The sequence below is a fragment of the Emydura macquarii genome, unplaced genomic scaffold, assembly GCF_026122565.2.
Source record: "Emydura macquarii macquarii isolate MOO-44397 ecotype Brisbane River unplaced genomic scaffold, CSIRO-AGI_Emac_v2 contig_302, whole genome shotgun sequence".
Taxonomy (NCBI): domain Eukaryota; kingdom Metazoa; phylum Chordata; order Testudines; family Chelidae; genus Emydura; species Emydura macquarii.
In genome coordinates this window covers 577,829-598,783 of record NW_027130439.1, presented here as the reverse complement: position 1 = coordinate 598,783, position 20,955 = coordinate 577,829, and the positions used below count along the sequence as shown (strand labels likewise).

At 40.9% G+C, this 20,955-nt stretch overlaps 1 protein-coding gene across 3 annotated transcripts in view; it reads right to left on the bottom strand.

Annotated features, from left to right (window-relative positions):
- The window catches only part of PPP3CA (protein phosphatase 3 catalytic subunit alpha), a 282,859-nt gene extending 262,367 nt beyond the window's left edge, over window positions 1-20,492 (bottom strand). For 2 of the 3 annotated variants that reach the window (XM_067553578.1, XM_067553587.1), the window contains exon 1: window positions 18,701-18,864. In XM_067553578.1, the coding sequence (XP_067409679.1) occupies window positions 18,701-18,854 (154 nt within the window). In that variant the 5' untranslated portion in view covers window positions 18,855-18,864. Of the gene's footprint in view, window positions 1-18,700; window positions 18,865-19,960 lie in introns of those variants that run through there. The other variant, XM_067553595.1, reaches the window with a different exon arrangement.
- Window positions 20,493-20,955: the final 463 nt, after the last annotated feature.

Below are 20,955 nucleotides of genomic sequence, written 5' to 3'. Positions count from 1 at the left end.
ACAAATTTTTTTTAAAGGTCAACAAGATGTTTTTGTAGTTTCAGATTTTTATTCTTTCAAAGCACCTTAAAAAAAAAAAAAAAAAAATCTAGCATCCATTCAGAAGGCCTTTATGACTACTCCAGAGGATGAATGACATGCTTTATTTGTAAAACTTGCTTTGACTTCTTGTGCATGTTACAACTTGATATTTCTCACAAGAGCTCTGGAGCTACCCAGGGATGCTAGAACTCAGAGCACGTTCACCTGTCAGCACAACTTGTTCTCATTGTTCTGCCCATCACATCAAGAATCAACACTCAGTAAATTTATGTAAAAGACAAGATGAAAAGGAAAAATGGGTTTCCACTTCTGAATTAAACTTTTTCCCCTATAAAGCCTGTATCTCCTATCAAGAGTAGGACCTGTTCTGCAAACAAACAAACAAAACCCTCTCCCAGTCCCTATTTTTACTAAAACAGCAAGTTGTATAATGTTACGAAAAAAGTTAATTTCAACACTTGCTTAGGAGTTCTCAAGCATTTCAATGAGTCTTTAAAAGGAAGGCTCCTCTTTTAAATTCTTGCCTCTTCTCCAATGAGTTTACACATGGGAGTTTATTAATTCCCCTTTTTGATGCTGTAGTGATTTTCTTGTTTTAGCTAAATCCATTCAATTTCCTCAATTTGGAGCACACGGGAACGTCTGTTTTCTAGGCTGAAGTTTTCAAAGAATCCAGTGAAGACTGCTTGAAACTAGTGTCTCAAGATAGGTCTTTGACTTCACAGGGTAATACAAAAAAAAGTAATGCATTGTTTACTCTTGTAAAATGAAAAACAAAAATAATATAAAATTAAAAACCTGCCTTTAAAACAAAATGTTTTTAGAGCTTGTAACTACTGTTTTTGAGTAACAATTCATAATCACCATTAACATTTCCCTTACACACACACACACACACACACACACACACACACACACACACACACACACACACACACACACACACACACACACACACACACACACACACACACACACACCTATTTTACAGCCACAATAAAGTACAACTGCATGTACCATACTGGGATATAGCCAGTCTTCAAGGATTGTGTTACTTTGTTTGGCTGTGCGCCTAACACCACAGTCAAAGTCGGAGGATATTCCAGAGTGACGCACACCCTGTCTGATTTAAGATATAACAGGATCTACAGAAGACTTTGGGGAATAGGTGACCATGCCCCTGAGTAGTTGTTCGAACGGGATGTTTTAGCCTTTCATGTTTATTTCCTGATGGTGAAGATATTTTGGGTTTTCACCAAAGTTAGAAAGAAAATTGTCATGGAGACAGTAATCAGGGAAACACAACTTGCAGATAAGAACAAAACAAAGCCCCAAGACACTGCCTCCAACATACAAAGGAGACTGTTAAATACTGCATGGTGACCGACCTGCCCATTTTCTGAAGCTCAGAAGTAACTCCAGTATGACTGTTAAAGGCTGTAAATATTTCCCATTCTAAAAGGGAAGTAGTGCCCACTTATGTGGAAAACTAATTAGAGAAGACTTACAACCCAAGTGCCAGATCTGGAAGGCCAAATAAATACATCTGAAACCCAACTAAACTCTATTGAAATTGAAGTTCATACTCATAAGGCAACCCATGTCATTTAAAGAGTACATCCTAACCTCTCTGGAAGCAATCACAGTCTTAGAGATGAATACCACATACCAAGACAATCAAATACATGCTCCAAGTACCTTGCACCTTGGAATGCTTGGCAGGTAATTGGGTATGCTTGATGCAACTGACTTTTCTACACAAAACAATATCAGAATGACTTAGAGGAAGACTCCCTTCAGTGTTGAAAGGCAGCTTGATCTAATGAACAAGGCACTGGACTTGGAGTCAGGAGCCCTAGGTTTTCTCCTAATTGTGCCAACTTTCAGGATCACCTTGGGCAAAACACTTAACTCTGTGCATCCAGGAACGCTAAGTTATGCTTTCTCATCTCTCTGCAAGGATACACACTATGTGTGTTGTAAACACAAATGTCAGTGCAATAGATGTGGATTTTCTCTAGTTTCCATCATCACTTTATAAAGAGTAGTGCAATCATCTAGCAGGATAGTTTATACTGTCTCCACTAAGAACAAAATCAACTTTGGAACGGTGTATTTGTTAGCAGCCAACAGTACTTCCTAATCAACTTTTCCCTGCTGATTGGCTTGTTCTGAAAGCAAAGTAAGAGTGAGTGTATCCTGCCTGTGGCAATGACCATGAACAGAAATCCATGTCAGTTCTTGCAATTCTTGGTGGAACTTGAGGCCTGGCAGGAGAAAAAACAAAAACAAAAATAAAAACCACAAGAGACCCAAAATATCCCGAGTTCCTCCTCTCTCCTCCCCCATAATTGTGATCTTGGGAAGAATGCTTTAAGTGAAAAAAATTAGTCCACTCAAATCACTGTTTATATAAACGATTAACCTCTTTTGGACTAAATTTCTGTGCATGTGTATTATGCACACGTTCATTTTTAACAGCCCACACAGGTAGAGGCGATAAATTGCAGCGTCATGCAACAGGCCTTTATCATACACCTTAGTCCTGTTTTAAGTGCAAATCTCAATGCAGCCTTAAATAGGGGAAAAAGCAAAGGTTTAGTCTGAATGAGCAGGAATGGTGCAGTCCTCAGACGAGCGCTGCCTTTTGCACCTGCTTCACTGACAGACATTTTGACTGATCAATCAGCTATTGGCTCCAAAAGAAGGTACACATCTCAAGGGACGGACAGGATTTAGGAACAGGAAGACAACTAAATGCCTTCAGCCCCTCTATCTTTCTGGTTGCCCTCTGTTGTACTTCCTACCTTTGTAGAACATGTTTTAATAAGAACCAGAGTAACACTCAACTTAGAAAAAAATTCAACCTCCCAATCAAGTTTCACTAGCCAATTTTAATTTCTAACTACATTGCCCTGTATCCAACACACTCAAGAGGATTTCCAAGGTCCTGCCAGGATCCTGAACGAAAGTGTTGCTATAAGGGAATCTAGAAAAAAGGGAGCAGTGTGTCAGCAATGCTGCAGGAATAGGACCTCCCCAGACTGGTGGAAGAATTAATATGACCACTATTAAGCCTACAAAACAGCCCCCAGGAAAGAAAACCCCATTCACTTCGCATCAGTGTCAAGTTTCTCTTTAAACTCCTTCATATTCCATTTGTGGGTTTCGGTTTTTTGTTTGTTTGGGTTTTTTGGGGGGTTTTTTTGGTGCTAATTCTGACTTAATACGTTTACAGAACACTATAGGATACAGAACAGTCTCAATTAAGCAGTTCAGTGTATTTTTTTCTGGCCACGCTAAAATTGTGTTTTAAGTCAGTATAGTACAGAAACTTTCAGCAAGCCCTGCCTTGCTATAGGTAATTCTGAAGAATTGCCTAATGATGAAAATTTGTGCTCATCATGCAATGTATTTGGCACACTCAGGACATGCAAAGGCATATTTCTTTTAAGTAAGGGCTCCAGTGACTAAAAAGCCAGGTGAAAAAACAACATTAGTTCTATTCATTAGTTGTTTTCAGAATGCCCCATTTACAAAACAAAAATTGCCTTAATGGGCTGCATGAAAACAATTATTCAGCGATTATAATACTGAAAAATAATCTTATATTTAGAAAAAAAAGGCTACTATGTTACTTGACCGATGGATTTATTCACCTATTTATAAATTACTTTCTTGGGGAAAAATAAGGAGAATTCTGCATCTAAAAAAAAAAAAAAAAATGGAGGTTTTTTCAGAAAAAGTGAAGATTGTGAGCCAAAAACGAGCCCTAAAAAGAATGTTTCTAATTTACAGGAAATAATACAGAGAGGTATGCACCACACTTATCAACGAAAACCCAAAATAAAGTGATTCATTCTGTAGTGGAAACACTAAAAAATGTTTTCATGAATTCGTCTGTCTAGACAGCACCTACTCTCAACTGCTATAAAAATTGACTTTTTTGTGGCTGAAAGCTTGGGAAAAAAAGATCTGATACTAACAAGGATTTTCCTTCAGCAAAAAATGGTAGAGCTACTGCTTTTGAAGCCAATGATATTCTGTTATTTCATTCGGGTGATCTCTAAGGCCCTAATCCTGCAAAGAGATGCACACAAACAGACTGCTGTGCTCAGACGAATTCCCCACTGGGGTCCACATTCTTAGAAGTCATTGTGGGATCAGAGTCTAGTTTTGCACAAGCTCATCCATTCGCATAATTACTATGTTTGTGATCCTGGGCAGCAGCTTGGTTGAGTAATAATTAGTCTGCCTACCCAATTTAGACGATACACATAGTACAACTCTTTACACATTAAAATAAAACCTACAAGTGCAATTCTGGACACTGGCTGAAAACCTGACATATTTTATACATCTGCAGATAAAGCTTTGTGGCAGCTTATGTGGCAGTTTCAGATGGTAACCCATGGCACAAATTGACAGCTGGTTGCAGTTGCAGAGCTCAAGATCTCAGACGGCATCAGGATAGGATAGCTTCTTTGCATCAACAGGACCAAAAAAGTCTCCCAAACAAACAATCTTAAAAAAAACCATGAGAGTCCTGTAGCACCTTAAAGACTAATACATTTCTGTGGGCATAAGCTTTCGTGGGCTGTAACCCACTTCGTCAGATGCAGCGGGTTGCAGCCCACAAAAGCTTATGCCCACAGAAATGTGTTAGTCTTTAAGGTGCTACAGGACTCTCGTGTTTTGGGGTTTTTTTGCTGTATACAGACTAACACGGCTACCCCTCTAAAACAATCTTAGGGAAAAATCCCCTGCTTTACATCTTCATCCCTTTGCTCACAGATAAAGCCATTTTCCAATAGATTTAAGAAGTTAAATAGTTGAGGGGGTCTTTCAGAGAAACATCAAGAAAGATATTTTCCCTTGCAGACTTAGGAGAAACTCGGGTTAAAGAGCACTGCAAATGGCACCACAAAATTGCTCTCTCTGAGCAGTCACCTTATTTTAAAATCACTTTCAGCTGTAAGATCTCTTGAAACTATTTCAACACTGGCAAATTCATGGCAGATCATCATCTATCAATGCATTCTTGCTATTGAATGTCATTGGCTGGCTCTCGTTAGCCGGCACGATTAAAAAAAGAGTCTACCGGCCTTTCAGTACAAAATATAGATTTGATCATTGCATGTAAATTATCAGCATCTCCAACAATTAAGTCAGTCACATGATGATTTTTTTTTTAAAGTTATTGTAGAGAGTGTAAACTAGGTGTGACTGCAGCTGCTATAAAACCAAATGCTCCCGTCAGGCAAGACTAAAGTTTCATGGCATCTTAATTATCCAGTCAAAAAAACATGGTAACCGGATAATAATCAAAAGATAGCTACAGAGTAGCCTTCTACTGTGGTTTTATTAGATGCAGGGGACAGTATTTCTAAGATTAGCCTAAGCTAATAACATACTACAGCAATGTAGCGTCTGTGAAATGGTGATACAAACTGTGGGACGCTAATACCACAAAAAAGTAAACACGCTGATTGAGTTTAATGAGAGCAATATCCCTAATCTCTATGTAGTAAACAGCAAATATTGTTTACTTGCCAGACAGCTGCCACCTGAAGTTCATGGCCTTAGGGAAATAACAGTACCAGGTTAAAGAGAACTGGGAGTTGGTGTTCCCTAATGCACAGTTCTTTAAAGTCATGGATTAACTCTTCTTGTTCCTTTCAATTTCAAATAAAAGTTCTTTTCCTGCTTTGAAACTTAAACAAACACAAGCCAAGCACAAAACAAAAACAACCTTATGCTGCTACTCTACCTGTCGGAGCTCTTGATACTTTATGTTCATTCAGGAGTGATGCAAGAGTTTTTAAAAAAGTCAAAACATCAAAGCTATGGATTTTTTATTACATAAGAATGGCCATATTGGGTCAGAAAAATGGTCCATCTAGCCCAGTATCCTGTCTTCCGACAGTGGCCAATGCAACCCGTCACCTATTCCCAGCTTCTGGCAAACAGCAATCCCTGTCCATCCTGGCTAATAGCCATTGATGGACCTCTCCTCCATGAACTTATCTAGTTCTTTTTTGAACCCCATTATAGTCTTGGCCTTCACAACATCCTCTGGCATGGAGTTCCACAAGTTGACTGCATTGTGTGAAGAAATACTTCCTTTTGTTCGTTTTAAACTATTAATTTCATTGGGTGACCTCTACTTGTTGTGTTATGAGACTGAGTAAATAACACGTCTTTATTTACTTTCTCCATACCAGTCATGATTTTATAGACCTCTCTCAGATCCCCCCTCAGCTGTCTCTTTTCCCAGCTGAAAAGTCCAGATCAGATCTACACACAGTATTCAAGATGTGGGCATACCATGGATTTATAAAGCAGCAATACGATATTTTCTGTCTTATTATCTATCCCTTTCCTAATGATTCCCAACATTCTGTTAGCTTTTTTGATTATTCCTAATTTTAATATAATTTAAGCATGTTTGGCATTCAAAAATGCTTGATATACGTGACAGGAGACTAAAACCTTCCAGTCATCCTCAGTGCAAGTATGCCACATAGTCAGCCATCTTACTCCACTGACCCACGTTCTCCTATTAGCAGCATAGTCCTGTGGATTAAGAGAGAGAGACTGGGAGTCAGGAGACCTGTGTTTTACTTCACAACTCTGCCACCAGACATGGAAGCCACACGTTTTCCCATTTGTAAAATGAGGGAGGACACACACACACACACACACACACACACACCCCTCCCCTCCCTTCCCCCCCCCCGGACTGGAATGACTATGTCTAGTCATGAGAGGGTAGGTCAGTCTTTTCCCCTTCAATCTCTAGATCCTTTGTTGAGTCCGCCAACTGACAGCGTTTTGAGCAGCCACCTACCAACTCGGAATTTGACTAATGGCTTGTGCAGCAAAGTGGGGTGTAAGCATACAGCACATTAGCCTGCCAGACTATGAGCTAGTCTACACTTAAAACTTACAGCAGCACAACTGTATCGGTACAGCTGGGCCGCTGTAAGAGTGCTCGTGTAGCCACCTTGTGTCAAAGGGAGAGAGCTCTCCTGCCGACATAATAAAATCACTTAAATGAGCTGCGGTAGCTGTCTCTCCCACCAACACAGCGCTGTTCACACAAGCACTTATTCCACTCAGAGGGGTGGGTTTTTTCCCCCCACACTCCTGAGCTACAAAATAAGTCGAAATAAGTGCATGTGCAGACAAGGCCTATGTCACCATGTGCACCCTGCTGCTGCGCACTGAAAGTTACATACAGCATTTTCAGTGCGCAGCAGCACGGTGCACACAGCAATGTAGACCACAGCAGACCTGTGCATTGCACATTTACACCCCTTGCCAGGCTTGCCAGGCACTAAATCTGCAGTTAGACAAGGCCCCACCAAGAATCAACTCAATTCACACACTACAGACCAGGTAATTCAAATAAATGCTAGTTACTACCAACCTGGGCTAGTTGTGAACTAACGAAGTAGAGATTAAACGCTTTGTATGTGAATGCCAATCTCAAATATACAAACCTGTAAACTAGTGAAACTATTTTGAAATTCTTTACCCTAAACTCTTAGATTCTTTACCCTTACTCCTCCAGCTTCTTCTTTAAGAAAAGACAAAAGTGCTACAAAAACAAGACTAAGTTCACTTGAGATGTAACTGCAGAAAATTCCCCTGCTAAGAGCTTTAAAGTATGTATAAACTTTTCTGTAGAAGTTGGGTTGATTATTCCTTGTTTAGTAATCTCTGCTGCTGAGAATCTCCATGTTCAAAAGCAGAACCATCAGGAAACCTTACTATTCTCTCACTTTAACCTATCCTTCAAAATGAATTTTTAAACAGACGTAGAAATATACGTATGCATTCTTGGAGGTGGGGCAATACTAAAGGGGGCAGGCACCAGCAGGAGCCACACATACAGATGTATGAACAAAGTTTGTGAGTGATCCAGTATGGCCCACCTTCCCTTCTGCTGAGACACTGACATCTAGACAGAAAGTTGTAAGGGAAAAAGTAAAGATGTCCATAAGGATTCACTATGGAACCTAGAATTTACCCATGATCAACTCTTGCTGTTTCTAGAATAAGTTTACCAGTATCGGTCACCTCTGTTCACCCACACATGCAGCAGTGCAGAGAGCTGGCAGAAGCCATTAGTGCAGAGGCACACCCTGAGAGAACTCAGAGAGAACAATCAAACTGAAAAGCTGGGAGAAGAGAGAGGTAGAGTCTCAAAAAGCTATAAAACTCAAGACCAGGAAGTCCTTATGGGAATTGCAGTGATTTCTATTTTATAGGCTAAGAAAGCCACCAAAGCCTGCAAAAATCAGAGAGGGGGGGGGTAGGGGGGGCGCACGAAGAGAGAGTACGAATGAGAACTTATACCTTAACAATTTTGCAATATATTCTAAAAACGAATACATTTGAGCTGGATGTAAAATGGAAACACACTTCACACTCTCCCCTACATTTAGAGATGCTAGGGGCAAAAAGCACCCACCCAAAATAAATAAAGTACCGCTTATATCCATAAACAGCAATGGAAAAAGAAGGTAGGAGATTCTAAAGTTGCCAATCACTAGCGACGTGATTGGCATGTTCATGCTTTGAAATGCCCATTCTGTTGGAAGAAAATCCTTTCTAGTCTGGATAAATGGCCCTAAAACAGGAAATAAACAAACAATCTATGTAAGTCTACACAAAAGCTTAAAAATAAAAAACCAAATTTGAAAGTCTCACAGAGAATTAAGACAAACAGGGTAGCTCAGGATTCTGGTAACTAAACTGAACAATGTTTTGTGTGAACCGTAAAGTCTATCTGCACTACCACAATCTGCATTTGTTAGCACATTCTATTTTCATTGTTCTGATCAGAAATTCAAAATATGTTTCATTTTCATGACAATACCGCATAGGCTGTTTTTAGAATGAGGTAGTAGCAGAATGAAGTATTTCATCAGCACTTGTTCCATCACCAATTTATGTATTCAATAGTCATAATGATATCTTCAGTGAAGAGTACGTCCCACACCATCTGTAGACTTTGGATTTTTACCTCATCTTACGTGTAGCAGAACTCATGAAAGAAACCAAAATACAACAAGATGCTTATTCACAATAATTCAGCCAATGCAAGGCAAATAGTACTGTATTTTGAGCTATACAAGTAATGAGCTGCTCTAAATTGGCTAAGCTGCAATCTCCCTAAATGATGGATGGGGAAATTAATAAAATATAATGTAGATTTTAAGACTGACATATCATATTATCCCAATAATGGCTTGAATGATGCAATATTTTATATTACTACTGCAGTTTTCATTTTGACAACTCTCTAGTGCATCAGATTTTCTGTTCTATTAGTCTAAATATGCCCCTTTTATATTGTTCTGCCTCTTAAAATAAAAAAAAAATAAAAAAGATTGGGAAAAATAACTTCTACTTCACCAAAATAAATCAATCCCTTAATATGCCTTTTACCATAATTCCTCCTCCCCAGCCCCTCTGGCTGTTGTACAATATGTTCTATACCAAGGATGTTTAGAAGTGTAAGAAGCAAGACTTGAAAAATCCACTTATCTATGGTGATCAAGAAACTTTCCTCGGTGAATACCATTAATTTCTGCAGAAAGTAAGCTTCCCTACCTCCCCCATTAATGTATATGTATATATCCCATTTTGTCACACAGGTAACCTTCCCAACATGAGCAGAATGTAAACCGAGGCAGTGCAGTCTTCTGAAGTGTGCAGAAAGTCAGCTTCAGTGCCAAGGCTACTGCTTAGTGTTTTTCCCACACTGGAAAAACTGACAGGCATGCTGAGAGTTTTCAGTGCTGCTACAGAGCATCTTACGAGCAACAATGAAACCACAAGAGTCAAGTCAACTTTCCTCTATTAGATTCTGGGAAAAGATATGAGCAACTGCAGAGGCAGACATGGGAGACAGTCATTAGAAGGAGAAGATGCAAAAGTCAGAGGCTGGAGGAAAAGATAGCAGGCATGCACCCCCACACGAGCATCACCCAGGGTACATCTTCACTGATGGCGGCAAATTCGCCGTCATCAGATCGATCTATCCAGATTGACTGAGCAGTCAGTGAAGACCTGATCAATCGATCCGGAAGTCGACCTGTTAAAACCACCCCCTCAAGTGATGCATTTCCCGTCAGTGCAGCGCAGTGAAGACACCGCGTAGAAGAGGAGTTACAAAGTCAACGGGAGTTACGCAAGCTACTCTGCGTAGCTTGCATAACTCCCGTCGATTGCCACCAAATTTCAACGTAAGTGTAGACCAGGCCCCAGTCACAGTAGCCAGGAGACTCTGGGATTTGATGGATTTGTATGTGGGGGTTGGAGGGAACACAGAAAAACAGATCTTGTCTTTTCTAGCAGCTACCTGATGTTGAAGGTTTTAAAGAGATTAGAGACCTACAACCAGAGCTAAACAGAACCCTGAATAAGGTCCACAAACACCACTTGGCAGGTGTTCCCCCATTTCCTAGCAGCTGGAGGAGGTGGAAGGGAGGGCTTAGCTTCTCACCTGACCATCGTCCCTGGATCTTCATCTCAGTCTAGTGCTCCAGCTCTAGGTGTCTGACATTTTCCAAGCCACACATGACTGGGTGGGCGGATAGGAGAGAGTGACAATTATTACTTTCCAGAACCTACAAGTGTATTAGGTGCCTCACAGAAGATACAAAACACCACACAACTGGGCTGTGCCCCAAGGAACCTACAGTCTAATCATCCAATCCTGTAAACATACATGTGCATAAAACTCTAAGTATGTGAGTCGCCCCACTGACTTCAAAGAGACTATTTTTGCTTAAAAGCAAGCACCATACATACGTGTTTACCAGACTGAGGAGAACACAAGTCTACAGTGTTAGCAGAGAAGGAGAAAAGCGAGAGAAGAAAAGAGCACAAAGTAGGGACAGAAAGAAAGAACAGGGGAGGGAAGAAGAGCGAGAAACCAACTGAAAACAAAGGAGGCTGTGACTAACTTCACACACACACACACACACACACACACACACACACACACACACACACACACACACACACACACACACACACACAGAGACAGAGAGAGAGAGAGAGACTTTAGTTCTTTAAATTGCAGGGAATGCTGCTGCACAATTTTTTTCACCCTAGCTAGCAGTGTTAGTCCTCAGGCTAGGAAGCATCGGGGAAATTTTTTTTTTTCCAAGCTTTGGTAAAATGCATTGTACTGTAAAGCAGTGGTTCTCAACCAGGGGTCTGAGGCCCCGTGGAGGGGCCGTGAGCAGGTTTCAAGGGGTCCACCAAAATAAGCCAGAGGGCTAAAGCCAGAGCACTGCCACCTGGGGCTGAAGCTGAAGCCCAAGCAACTTAGCAATTATTCTGCTTCCTACTCCCAACACCAGCCCTGACTTTTAATCTAATGCATATGCAGAAAAACCAGTTGTTGTGGCACAGGTGAGCCATGGAATTTTTAGAGCATGTTGGGGGCCCCTCAGAAAGAAAAAGGCTGAGAATCCCAGCTGCATAGGTATCTAATATTTCTATTCCCGAAACCCCTATATGCTCATTGACCTAAACGCAGTCAGAGTTGGCATCTTATCCTCAAAATAAATAAATAAATAAATCACGTAAACTACCTTATAATCACAAACCACTGGTTTGTGTGTCTGTCTTTTGGAATTTTTGCCCCAGGATCCACAAATAAATGATATTATTTGGAATGCATGTTGGTATCCTGGTTAAATCTTAAATAAATAAGAGTCAAGTTCTCTTCATACAGCAGTGTTGCTATGCCAACCTTAACATGCCTAACCTTGCCTATAAAAATAGATTTAGTCAGTTTCAAAATGCATGCAAATTACTGTGTCAAAGAGGTACTACTCTAGAGGTGTTATTCCAACAGTATCAACTTTTTGGTGGAGGAGTAAGCAGGGGAAAAAATGAGAAGAGCAGCAGGATAGGTTTTTAGCATTTAGAAATAATGTTCACAATCAAAGAAAGCATTCATTTGCTCCTCCATTTCCACTTCTGCAGCACAGTAAGTGAAAAGAAAGTCAAAGAAACAGAGCTGTACTTCCCATGCAACCTTAATATATGTTTGATCCACAGTCTGAATAGCTGGTTATTCAGTGCAACTGAGACATTCATATGAATACATTTACTCACATGCTTAAGTATGTGCAGGGTTGGGGCCATACACTTCTTCAGGATTACATAATTGACTAATAGGCCATCAATGATCCTTTAGGAGGAAGGCAAGGTATACGACTCATTAGAAGAGGAAATGGCTGTAAATGTTCACCTTAAAAGAATTGGTGTGATGCACAGTAACATCTTAATTTCAGCTCCTGTAACCACATAAAACGTGTGCATCCTCAGATTCTTTTATCTGAGGTCTCCTTGAAGTGGGTTTCACTTTAGAAAGTTGTGGCTTCCTTTAGGGCACACAGTATAAATTAAAAAAAAAAAAAAGCCTTCCATAATATTTGTTTAAATACCCCTTAAAATATTTTTTAGAAATAAATAATACAGAAAATGTGTCTCCTATACTTCTTCGCAGATACCAAAGGGAAATACAGCCCTTAACACAAGATATTATTTCAATTTGCCTAAGCATTCTTAACAAAACTAGTATTGATATTTAAATGAAGTATCAAACCCAGATTTAAGGCTCTCTTTTGTACTTTTTAAAAATACATAAGAAAGTGACTATACAGAAACTGGTTACAAAAGGGCACTTTTAATTTTAAGGCCACATTGAAAAAATCGAAAAATAAAGCAGTTCAATGCAAACTACCATCACTTACGTATTTATGATGGCTGAACTGAATTTTCAGACTGGTATTTCTAAAGGTTTTTTGAACAACAGGGGCCTGCTTAAGCTTCTGAAACTTGTTGGAGTGACGTAAATGCTGTGAACCCAAGATACCCAGTGAAGGAAAATCTCATTATTCATATGCTCTCTGTTGCATGGCATTTATTGGAGAACCAGAGAGTAGAAGTGTCTATTTGCACCAAGAGAAGCATGCAATGAAAACAAGTATGTCCTGATTTAGGGGTAGAAAAGAGGAAATAGAGAAGAAAGTTAAGAGTAGCTGCTCTATGCTATGCACCATTCTCCCACAGAAAGGAGAACAGGTTACAACATTAATGTAAGCAGCAAATTGATAACATCCAGCATTAACTCCCATTTCACGGGTCCTAACACACAGATGGGAGCAAAAGCATGTAGCCTCTGCTGTTTGGAACCAACCACAGAATAGGAGAGCGTGGAGCTGTAAGTTGTGCAGAGAACTTTCTATCCATGGTTTGCGCAAGACTTTCCCTCATAATCTTTGGCCTCTAGGCATTCAGAAAGCCACCCCGTCTGACAGTTCTCCACCCCACATCACAGACCTTTCCAGATAGACAACAAACTTCTGATTAAGATCAGATGCATTTCCCTTCAGTGTGTTTCTACAAGGGAAGAAGAACCCATTGATGCAAAGCAGTAATCAATGATTCCAGTACAAATGATGCTGTCCTGGAGTACCCCTCTGGTCTGATACAGAAAATGTGACAGATTTATTTGACTAACTGATTTTATCTATAAAATGGTAATATTCATGGCTAAACAAAGGTTAAGCCAATTAAATGACTAATTGAACCACCAACATTATTACTCAAATACTTGTGAGCATTTTGTTTCAATTTATTTAATTTGTTCATGGGGGCATGCACCGGGGGCGGAGGGGGATGGGACACAAGCAGGGGCACAGTCCCCTGCTTAATCACTCAGGGCACAGAACTCCTTTGGGACAGCAGGGGCAGGGGACAACAAGCCCCTGCTGGGGTGGGGGCACAGAACATTCCCCCACCTCCCCCCAAAAAAGGGGTCAAAAGTTAAATGTCTGCACATACCTCTGCTTGTTCAGATACTTTAGATATCTAAATATTATTATAAACATGAATACGAGCTGTACATACTATGTACATAGAGTGCAAGTTATACACATATTGGATCTGTTTTACACACACACACACACACACACACACACACACACACACACACACACACACACACACACACACACAAAATCACACCAGCATTCATTCGACTGATGGAATTCACTGAGTTAATCCTGTTTCACACTAGCGTGAAACCAGAATCAGGCCAAATACGTGTAAGAACAAAAAAGTGAGCCAAGATATTTTCTTTGACTAATTGTAGTGCAGGGACTAAGCAGGTATGCAGTTGTCATTCTTTCCTCACTGTAGCTTACATGGTTTGTTTTACTGAGAGAGGACAGATGGGTCAAGATTCGCTCTTCTTTTTTAAGAATGCCATGGGATCTTTAATTTCCCACCAGAAAGTCACCAAAACAGAGGCACGGAGCATATTTAATGTCTTATACGAAGTTTCAAGAGAGTGGGTCAAAAGCAGACAATTCCATATGGTAGTAGTTTTTCATACTGCTGAATGCAGATTGTCTCCTGCATCCATCGCCTCCCTCCAAAACATGACCACACTTTCCCTACAGAAAATGCAATGCTTTATTACACACAAGTGTACTATTAGGACAATATTGAGACAACATTAAAAGCATTCAGCGCTGATGTCATATCAGCCACCAAGTGACTCCCTCCACATTCCTTTTTTTGTGTGTCTGCTGTTTGTAACACTCCATTCAGGGAAAACAAACATTTGAAATATCTATAATCTCCCTTTGTCCAAGTCACTTAATAAGATTCATCCTTAATGTGTATATGCTAATTCACCAATTTTGAGCATCACTGCATTTACGCCAAAGAAGCATCTAAGACATATGTGAAGCAGTCACAAAGGGTGCAAAGTCTTGTTTTTAAAAATTTAGTTGGTTTAAAAAAAAAAAAAAAAAATTTCCTTGTGTCAGCTCCAAATAGCAGGAAATCTCAGTGCTTGAAGACTTACATTTGCTTCATCAAAGGGGAACAGTTCTGTAATACACCTGGGAGTGCTCTGGATTCCAGTTTGAGGCACTGCCCTACAAAAAGGGCATTCATTTTTCTAAGTATTATCAGAGTTTCCACTGAGCTTTATCCTCTTGCTCATAGCAATATGTACCAGCCACCCCTACGCACGAATATAACCTAAAATCAAGAATAACCACTAAATGTACTCATTTGTGGAACACATGTTTGTGTAACTACACAAGCTAATTTATTTGTGAGACACTGAGGGACAAAACAGCAAAGAGATGATATTTAAATACAGAGAGTGTCAGGCTTTGACCCAAAAAATAAATATATCTTCTTATTACCCATGACACTGAACAATCACTTCAAGTCAGAGGTTGGTATGCAAAATGGCAAGGGTAGGTCCAGGAGCAATAAACCTGAAAGAAGCACATTCCCGCCCACCCGTGCGCGCGCGCGCACACACGCACACACACAGTTGCTAGGTGTCCTTGTACTCAGCTCAAACAGTTAATTTCAGATTTAAAAAAACAAACAAAAATCACACAACACGATAGCAGTTTGCAAGCAATAGTAAACAGACATTAAATTACTCCTTTTGTTGTATGCTATCTTTAGTATGGAGGAAGAGGGAAGTTCGCAGAGCATTCAGAAGTTTTTTTTTATTATGGATTGTTGCACTTTAGAATAATATTTCAGGAGGCTGTAATGCAATATAGACCATTCTGAAGAGACTGGTAATACGATATAGAAGCTTTTCCTTCTAGGACACCAACTCAAATCTTGCCAAGGTCATTAGTGATCAAAAGGTGTTGCCATCAGACTACTGTTCTGTGACCTTTATGGAATGAGTTAGTACTTTCAAGACAGTTTCCAGTGGCAGGTATCTCCACCTTAAAAACCAGGACCAAACCTAGCACATTGGCACTTTCATTTCAGAGGTTTCAAGCGGGAAATTAGTGTGGATAATTAGCCACCTTTTCATCACAAAAGGGCTCAAAGCTCATAAGCAGAGTGACATAGAGAAGCTTACCTAGTCAGCATCTGTGGGGAGATGAATGACTCAGTCTATAAGTTTTTCAAGCCAGCACCTTTCAGCAACACTGGGTTTCATGGGCCTCAATCCTGCAAGCACTTAGGCACATGCACATAGGCATCCAGTAATCCCACTGAACTAGTCACACGTGTTTGCAGAACCATACATTGTAAAAAAAAGAGTATTTTCATATGTTAATACCAATGGTCTAAAGCTGACTAGTCTAAGTTACGGTTGCAAGAAGTTATTAACCCTCTTTGCATCAGAATGCATTGTCTTAAGGAGAAATGAAATAATCATTGCTTGACTAACACCCAGCATACTCTTTCCCTACCATTCCCAAGAATGCAATTTTGTCAACACTTACAAGAGTGCACTTGCTTTTGAAATTTGCCACTTTAATACATAGATTTCAATTACTTCTTCATACTGATCACTGTACTATAGTTTCTGACCTGTGGGTATTAGGATTTCACTCAATAAGCTGTCAGCACAAGCCACTGTGCACATATGACACAACACAGGAAGGAGAAGGCCATGATCTCACAAGGCATTCAGTAACACCTAACTGTAGTGTGGGGGGAAAAAAGAGGACATTTTATTTTGAGTTAAATCAATGTAATAATCTAGAAAAATTCCATGAGTGGCAAAGTATGAAGTACTTACTTGCACTAAGATGTTTCTCATCTTTTAGAGTCACTTTCCTCAGCAGTATCTTTAAAAAAAAGATGATGAAACAAAAAACCACCCAACAGGTGTCAGCAATATGTCAATCTGTTCAAAACTGCTAGAATTCTCACCCTCTCAAACCCATCACTAACTATTATGTAGTAGTTCCTACCTAAGGTTCACACACTTAGCTTGAGTTCTTGATATAACAAGACATCTCCTGTCATGTTTATAACTAGCTTTGCAGTAGGTAAATTATCAGATCCTGACTGGTAAAGTCACTGCTTGTTGTGCAGCCAGAAGAATTAATCAAATCCAAAGCCTACGTATATGAACAAAAAATGTTTCTTCCCCAAATAAGGTTCCATTTTACTATTTATCAATTTTTTTAGAAAAAGAACTGTTTACACTGGTTATATCTGAACACAGTGCAGAGGATCCAAATAATTATGCATTTTTCTTTGTTACATTTTAATGCTCAATGATTATCTCCACCTGTGTTTTAGTAATATTTGATTTTTATTAATTTTATCACTGCAAGGCTATTCAGCTGTTCATCTCAAGAATACAGATAATGACCTCTGAAAAAGAAAAACCACAGCTTTGGCTATTGTTATATAGGACCTGGGATTCTACAGCACTAACATTGCTCTTTCTTCATTTATGCTTCTAAACAATAAAAAGGCAGTTCAGTGAAGGCAACTTAATATGAATATGATATAGTATAAAAATAATCCTATTAAGAGTTTACAGTGCATTACTCACTCCAGGTTCTGTATTTAAGCATTTAACTGGATTTTGGTGTTTAATAAAAGAATGAACCAGTTAAATGAATCCAAAATATTAAGTACAAAATGTTGACATATAATAACTATCAGGCCAGATGAATGAATAAATCTTCTAAGCATGATTTAGGTCAAGTTCTGTTACTTCCTTCAATCCCTCTTAATGAATACTTCATAAAAGAAATAAAGTGTTAAATGTTTGGTGGACAAAAAAAATGTAAGAGCTCCTAACTGTATGTGCTGTGAAAGTGTCTTAGAAATAGTGTTTCTGGAAAGTTTGGAGCCTATTATTAACACAAAATGAATTTTAACAATTAAAGTCCATAGGATTTGATCCTACATTTGCACCGAGTCAAAACACAAAACGTAAGAAGAAATCTTCATTCAACCCCCAAATTACTAGTGTACTCTAGGCATTATGCAAAATATTTGTAAAAATGTTGTGATATTTATAATTGAGGGGGTATCAGAGAAGTCTAGTGATATATTACAAACTTTTAAAAATCCTGTTGTTTTAGTGTGGCAGGACCATGATTCAATGTAGTATTTGCCTAACTCATGCGACAAATATTTCTTCTTTCCCAAAATAAAGACAAACTCCATTTTTTAAAAATCTGTTACCATGGTACATGCAACAGAGTTTTTTGTTGGGGTTCTCCCCCCCCCTTTTTGTTGTGTGGTTTTTAAAAGAAAACTTTAGCTATGAAACGTCATTAGAAAAAAACAAAAAATTAAAATAAAGATGTAAATGACGTGAATCTCTCAATAAGATTTATATAGGGTTGTGTTTTTGGTTTATGCTCAAGTAAACACATAAAATTGTGCATACTACAGAGCCAATTTTTTCATAAGTCTCTTGGATTCTGGAAGCATTCACAATCCATCTGGAGTTTGTATTTCACCAAAAAAATCTGGAGGTGAATACAGGTGTATAGTCTAAGATGGATAAAATGTATTACACCAAAGTACATATGAAATATGCACACTTACTGTAAGGATTATACATGTATTAAATCACACGAATTTGTTCCATAAAGGAATAAATGTTTGTTTATTGCTGTGCACAGTGTTTGTGTGGCTAATGAAAAGTCACAAATGTTTTGAAACAAATTAACAACAAGAGCATTCAAGCTCATAGAACATTCATGTACGTTTTTAAAATGGAGCCAAGTCACAGAGATGATACTCATTCGTGGTGAACACCCACATGCAGATATGTGCAAACACGCAAAGAAATAAGGGCACACAGTACCTCTGTTGGATAACTTCACATTCAACCAGGCCAAATCATAAATAATAATCATGATCGGAGAAGTGGCTTGCCTTCTATGTTCATTGTGTGTTATGTGGCTAGCACGTGCATTTTCATCTCCTAGAGAGGATGATCCTGGATAAATATTCCACATTCTAGAGGCACTTCTCCCTACCTAAATGAAATTCATTTGGCTACTGGACTAGATGGCATCGCACAGAGAGAAAAGAACTTCCTACTACTGCTGCACTGGCTCTTTCTCACCATACCAGCACTGGTGGCTGGGTGGGTAGGCTAGGTGTGTACATACATACATACATACACACACACACAGATCAACGGATTCTCCTCCCCTAATTGGAGAAATAGACCATAAAGGATCGCACGCCAGAGCTCCCGGCTCTTACACATTAAAGCAGCGTCCCCGCCCGAACAGAGATCTCTGTGATCAACCGCTGGCTCCAGGTGTCACATACATCAAGCTGCACGTTTGAGAGAGGGAAGGGGGAGAGGAGAGATGTCAGCGATGGGAGGGGGAGAGGAAGGAGAGCCCCAGCTGTCAGGATCGGGAGATTTACGGACATATTCGTGCATGCGGGGAGCTGAAAGGCAGGGACAGATCTGCCTCCGGGCAGCGGAGTCCGCGTGCGAACCGAACCCGGGCCACCCAACCCACGGGGGCCCAGATCGGGCAAGGGAAAGGGGGGGGGGGGAATGCCCGAAGAAGTAGCCAGGGGAGGGGAGGGAAAGAGAGGGGAGGGCGCCAGGCTCTTTGCTTGCTTCTCTCCCTCCCCTTCCTTTTTCCTCAGACACTCCAGCAACTAAGGAAGCTGGGGCTCCCCCTCTCTCTCGCGCGAGCCCTGTGCAATCACTTGAAGGCAGAGAGGGGGAGGCAGGGGGAGAAAATGCTGCAATGTAGCACAGGGCAGGCAGATCTCCCCAGCAAAACCAGACCCGAGTCAACAGTGCAGATAACCCCAATCAAATTACCACCCCCAGACACAACCCTGACCTGCTGCCTCCCACTTCCTATTTCTATCACTACTCCCCCATCACCTCCTTCTCCACCTCCCCCAAACACACCGCGTCCATTTAGCCACTGCAGCCACAGTAAATAAGCAAACCCTGTGCCGGGGGCAGAGGGTTAGACGTATAGTATCTTGGAAGGACGGTGGTAGCCAAATTAAAAAAAAAATGGAGGAGGGGCCGTGCAAGCAGACAGCTCGCTGTCTGTCCGTCTGTGTGGGGCACAGCACTTACCTTTCACCACCCTGTCTGTCGTTGATAACTTCGGATCAATTGCCTTATGCTCAGACATTTCCAGCAGCCGGGAGCAGGAGGGAAAGGCTCTCTCCCTCACACAGCACAGACACAAGGCTGAGACGGCTGCTGCAGCAGCAAACGGCCAGTCAGTGTCTCTGGGTCCTTGGCTGTGGTTAAAGTTACTGCCCCTCTCGCCTGCTGCTTGCTTTGCTTTCCTCCTCCTCCTCCTTCTTTTTCTTCCTCCTCCTCCGCCCCCTCCTCTAGTTAATTATTTATCTCAATCACGCCACTCGCTTCCTTATTTATATCTATTTTGCAATAAATAACAGGCGAACGCAGCCAGAAAAATTAAACTGAAAAAAAAAAAACCAAAACAAAACCACAATCAGGGGCCAAATGCAGCAGCCCTATGCTTCCTTCCCCCACAGCAGCAGCAGAGCGGCGACGGCGGCTGCTGCTGCTCACTGGATCTGGATACGTCTCTTCCCCCTCCCAGGGTCTCTCCTTTCACTCACAGAGACACAACCACTGAGCTGTACCCAATCCAAGGCGCAACCTACCCTCACTGCTCAGCTTTATTCCCACATCTCCACCCCCCTTGCAGCCATTGGCTCAGGCCGGGCTGCCAATCACTGTCAGGTAGCTGCCGCCCGCCTCTCCACCCAGGTGTTCTGGTGGCTCTCCCCATTAGCCGGATTGGGGGCAGGGAGGGGGAGCCACCGCCACCGCAGCCGCTGAGGGTGGAATTCTTCCCGGAGCGTTCTAAAGGCTTGGTTGAGCAACCATGAGAGCAGTAAAGCGCCTTGTGTGATTTGCCTTGGGGCTTGGAGGCGGGGAGGTGGGGCAAGACCGTGGGCTGGAGAGGGAAGCTCTAAGCTGCGCCCTGCTATTGCCGCAACGGCAGCTCCGCGGCTGGCTTCCGAGGAGGCGATGGGTTACCAGGAGAGCAGCGGTAGCGGGGCGTGGGGTCTCCCCTTTTTCTTTACAATTCT